Source organism: Cicer arietinum, chromosome 5 (assembly GCF_000331145.2).
Source record: "Cicer arietinum cultivar CDC Frontier isolate Library 1 chromosome 5, Cicar.CDCFrontier_v2.0, whole genome shotgun sequence".
NCBI classification, from domain to species: domain Eukaryota; kingdom Viridiplantae; phylum Streptophyta; class Magnoliopsida; order Fabales; family Fabaceae; genus Cicer; species Cicer arietinum.
In genome coordinates, this window is record NC_021164.2 from 45529107 (window position 1) to 45534364 (window position 5258).

General features: G+C 26.1%; 1 protein-coding gene across 1 annotated transcript; it reads left to right on the forward strand.

Annotated features, from left to right (window-relative positions):
* The first annotated feature begins 1758 nt into the window (after positions 1–1758).
* Positions 1759–3740, forward strand: LOC101495953 (probable pectinesterase/pectinesterase inhibitor 7). The gene is made up of 2 exons (XM_004513353.4): positions 1759–2786; positions 2905–3740. Exons 1-2 carry the CDS (start codon positions 1814–1816, stop codon positions 3594–3596), a joined length of 1665 nt encoding a protein of 554 aa, XP_004513410.1. The 5' UTR covers positions 1759–1813; the 3' UTR covers positions 3597–3740.
* Positions 3741–5258: the final 1518 nt, after the last annotated feature.

Genomic DNA, 5258 nt, shown 5'->3' on the forward strand with positions numbered 1-5258 from the left:
TATGCAATACTTATTTTTTCATTTATTTTTTAACATTCAAATTATCATTATAATAAAGAAAATTAAAATAAAAAATAGCATTCAATTATAAATATATAATTTAATTGATGAAAATTTAGTGTTAACATATTTTTTCAGAATACATATATAGTAAACTTTTGTTCATTATATTTTTTAATATATTCATATATATTATAATTGAAAGTAACTTTTTTTTAATAATTTTTCATATATTCGTATTTTATTATTATTTTTAATAAATTTTTGTATTTTCTGTCAAATAGAAAATATATTTTTATTTTATAAAATGTTACTAAAAAAAATGGATTGACATGAATTAAAAGTAATTATAAATGAATTGACATTAATGAGTAATTGAATTTTAACGTATAAAATCATTACTCACTATAAGTGGAATAATATAATTGTTAATGAAAGAAGAGTATATAAAGAGAATTTATGACGATATTTATGAGTGATTAGGTGGTTTTTTTCATTGAATTTAATGACTTATAATATAAATTATTACCATTGGTAAATGACTAATAATATTGTAAAATAATTTATAAATTTATTATAAAATAACTTATAAAATAATTTGATAATAATATAAATTATAAATTATTATCAAATTGTAAAATGATTTATAAATTATAAATAATCGTAAAATAATTTTATAATTTATAAATTTATTATAAAATAATATTATCAAATTGATTTTGGAGGTATTGAAAAAATTGTAGAAGAAAAAGGAGAACCAAAAATAGGGATTGAAGAGATTAAAGAAGTTGTTGAAAGAGGAAAGCATACTCTCAACAAGTACACATCAGCCTGGGAAATATTGGTATATGTGGATGAAATATGATGAGGTGACATCAGGTCTGTTTTAAATATATATAATAGATATCACTCACATGATTGATAATGATATATCAACTATATAAATTATTGTACACTATTGGTATGAAAATTAGGGGACTTCTTTAGTACATTAAAAATTAATATGTTTTGATATTATCAAAATTAAATCACTAATAGTTAAATGATATATTTTTTATATGTCAAAACTCTTAGTTTAATTAATTTTAATAGATAACATAATAATATATATATGAATAAATTAAAGAAAACTATTATAAAAAAATTTATATTAATGAAACACACTATTTTTTATTGTACCATAAAATTTCTGAAAATTAAACTGTTTTTTTAATCAAGGTTTATTACTGATACACATTACATTTGTGGTTTTATCACCATAAGTCATAAAAAATGCTTTCACAAAAAAAGTCAAGAAACAATATATGCATCCACGTTTATTTAGTCTCGTCGAAAATCTTTCTTTCATTTGTGTCGTGTGATTGTTGGCAACCAACCACACAGTTTGAAAACTAAACTATAATTTAAAATAATAAATCACGGCTATAAGATAAGTCGTGTAGCAAACTAACCTTATGGACATAAACAAATAAATATAATCCTAAGTAGCCTATGCATATACACACTGTTACATTGCACTTGATGAATATTTAAAATTTCTTCTAAGTTCCTAATCAAATTAATTAATTAAATATTTCACAATAGAATGTTGGTTCTTGGTGAATGTATTAGCGGTAGCCAAAACATGAACATCAAATATACAAAGAAAAATTCCTTCTTGCAACTAGTTGACTTTTTCCTTCAAATCCTATAATAATTATAATGCGACAAAATCTTCACCCTCTATATAAACCCTACAAGCCATACACCTTATATTCATTCCTCTTTAGTTGCATTAATAACAACAACTATTAATTCACTCATTCAAATACCAATGGCCTCCAAACACAAAATCATTGCTTTTCTTCTTTCCATGTTGTTATTTGTATCATTAGCAAATGGTGTTCCACTAGAAACCATTTGCAGCTTTACCATACATCCAACTTATTGTAAAAATGTACTTGTTAATCAAAATGGAAATATCTATGATTATGGTCGTATTTCTATTCGAAAATCCTTATCACAATCTCGTAAGTTCATTAACTCAATAAACTCATATCTTCAAAGTAGTTCATCTTTGTCTCAATCCACAATTCGTGCTCTAGAAGATTGTCGATTTCTAGCTGACTTAAGTTTTGAATATTTATCAAACACTTATACCACAACAAATCAATCTAGTAATGTTCTTCCAATTTCTCAAGCTGAAGATTTTGAAACTTTCCTAAGTGCTGTTTTGACTAACCAACAAACATGTTTGGACGGTCTAAACACTATAAGTTCTGATCAAAGAGTGAAGAATGATTTATCATCATCTCTCTCTGATGATATAAAGCTTCATAGTGTAACTCTAGCCTTGTTCAAAAAAGGTTGGGTTCCCGAGAAAAAAATAAGAACATCATGGCCACAAAATGGTAGACATTTGAATTTCAAAAATGGACGTTTACCATTGAAAATGTCAAATAGAGCACGTGCTATTTATGATTCAGCTAAACACCATGGGAGGAAACTACTTCAAACTACCACTGATGAAGATAGTGTTGTGGTGAGTGATGTTGTGGTTGTTAGTCAAGATGGAAGTGGAAACTTTACAACTATCAATGATGCAATAGCTGCTGCACCGAATAACACCGTTGCCAGTGATGGATACTTCTTCATTTTTATCACTGAAGGTGTGTATCAAGAATATGTATCTATAGACAAAAAGAAAAAATACTTGATGCTTGTGGGAGAAGGAATCAATCGAACAATTATCACAGGAAATCACAACGTTAACGATGGTTTCACAACATTCAACTCAGCCACATTTGGTAAGCAAAAGTTTTAGATGGAAGTGTTAATTTATATTATTTACCAATTTATGGCATGCATGAAGATAACTTATAGATCAAAGTTTTTACTAATTTGATGTTTGATGTGGATTTTCAGCCGTGGTTGGTCAAGGTTTTGTGGCAGTGAACATAACATTTCGCAATACAGCCGGACCAGGAAAACACCAAGCAGTTGCACTGAGAAGTGGAGCAGATATGTCGACTTTCTATAGTTGTAGCTTTGAAGGGTATCAAGACACATTGTATACACATTCTTTAAGACAATTTTATAGAGAATGTGATATTTATGGAACAGTTGACTTCATATTTGGAAATGCAGCAGTTGTTTTGCAAAATTGTAACATTTATCCCCGCCTTCCTCTCACCGGACAATTCAACACCATCACAGCTCAAGGTCGAACTGACCCAAATCAAAACACTGGAACTTCTATACAGAATGCAACTATTAAAGCAGCAGATGATTTGGCTCCTAAAGTTGGAACTGTTCAAACATACCTAGGGAGACCATGGAAGGAATACTCAAGGACAATTTTTATGCAATCTTTCATGGATAGTTTCATAAATCCTGCTGGTTGGCATGATTGGAATGGTTCTTTTGCGTTGAGCACTTTGTACTATGCAGAATATAATAACAGAGGATCAAGTTCAAGCACTTCGAATCGGGTGACGTGGCCTGGTTATCACGTTATTAATGCTACTGATGCTGCCAATTTCACTGTGTCTAACTTCTTGAGTGGGGATGATTGGATTCCTCCAACTGGTGTCCCATATTTGAGTGGATTGATTTAGTCAAATTCAAACACATAGAGTACCAAGTTGTTGACATATTTGTTGTTATTTACGTGTTTCTTTGATCTCTTTATGTATACATATTTTGTGTTTTCACAAGGCAATATGTTACTTGTTGAATAAAATCAATTTAATTAATAGTTATGAATATCTCTCCAACTGATATGTTTGGCATCTTGCAACAAGAATTCAGTTGATGGTTCGTGATTAATACATGCATAAATTTTATGTATTTCAACTTCTTTTTTTTTACTGAAAATGTATTTTTAAAAATATCATTATTTTTATTTTTATTATATGAGATATTTTATCTGTCATTCTTCAATAATTTTTTTTTGAAATACTACTATTCTTATTTTAGTTACTAACATTTTAGTTATAATTTTATCAATAAAAATAGACATATTTGATATACTGTGTATACTAAATAACATCCGACTATAATTATGTGCATATCAGATATTTGTATTTTCTTTATTAAAATTATAAAATTACGCATATTCCATTAGACATTCATTTTTATCTTCTATATATTTGTGGGCATGAGTATAGAAGGGTGTTCTCAAATTAAAATATAGAAATGTAATCTGACATACAATTTGGTGGAAACTTTTATACATGAACTTGATTAAATGTATGAAAATAGTTAAATTTTATAAATAAAAAAATATTTATTTTACAAAAATTGAAAAATGAATAATTATTAATTGTGACAAAGTTGTGAAAACCAAATTATATAAATTTATAAGATAATTGTGGTTCAATATATGTTAATCGATGACGAATTGCGACTAGATATGACATGACATATGTAAATAAATATTGATATTGTGGTTAATAAATATGTTAATTAATATTGATATTGTGGTGTATGTTGTTGTAATTTTGGAATTTGGTGTGTATTTTATGAATAAAATTATTTTTATAAGTTGAATTATAGTTTTTTGTTACATAGATTAACCTAATCAAATGGCTTACACGAATTAACATAATCAAATGGTATGCATCATGATCATGTAGATTGGTATGCGTAGATTTTCATTGTATAATATTGATTGATATTTGTATATCGACTAAATTTTATTTTCTTAATTTTTTAATTATTAAAATTGTATTTTTTTTTTATTAGGCTCAATTTTTAAGATGAGAATAGGTCTCCAAAATCTTTAAGACTAATTTGGATCACATACATAAATTTTTTTGTAGACCAAATTATAATGCAGATGCCTATTATAAAAAATAAATTGAATAATTTGTAAGAAAATTTACAAAAAAAATACTATAATTATAAAATAAAATAAAATTTTCAACTTGAATTCCAATTAATTTTTAATTTTTAAAATATAAACCAAAATTTAATTTACTATCTCTCTCCAATATATTTTTATAAATTTACAACTTAAATTTATTATATGCAATATAATATTATACTTTTTATTTATCTATTAAAATTTTAAAATTTCAACCACCGTAATATTTCATATCAAGATCCACCACTGAATAAGCTATATTAGTAAATTGAATAAATTAAATATTTTATATGTGCATATAGATTAAACCCATGATAAATTTAATTTTGAAGTAAATCCCTTATACAAAATAAATACCACTCTCTCCAAATCATTTTAAATTTTTTTAAACGTTTGTTTTATGGCACAATAA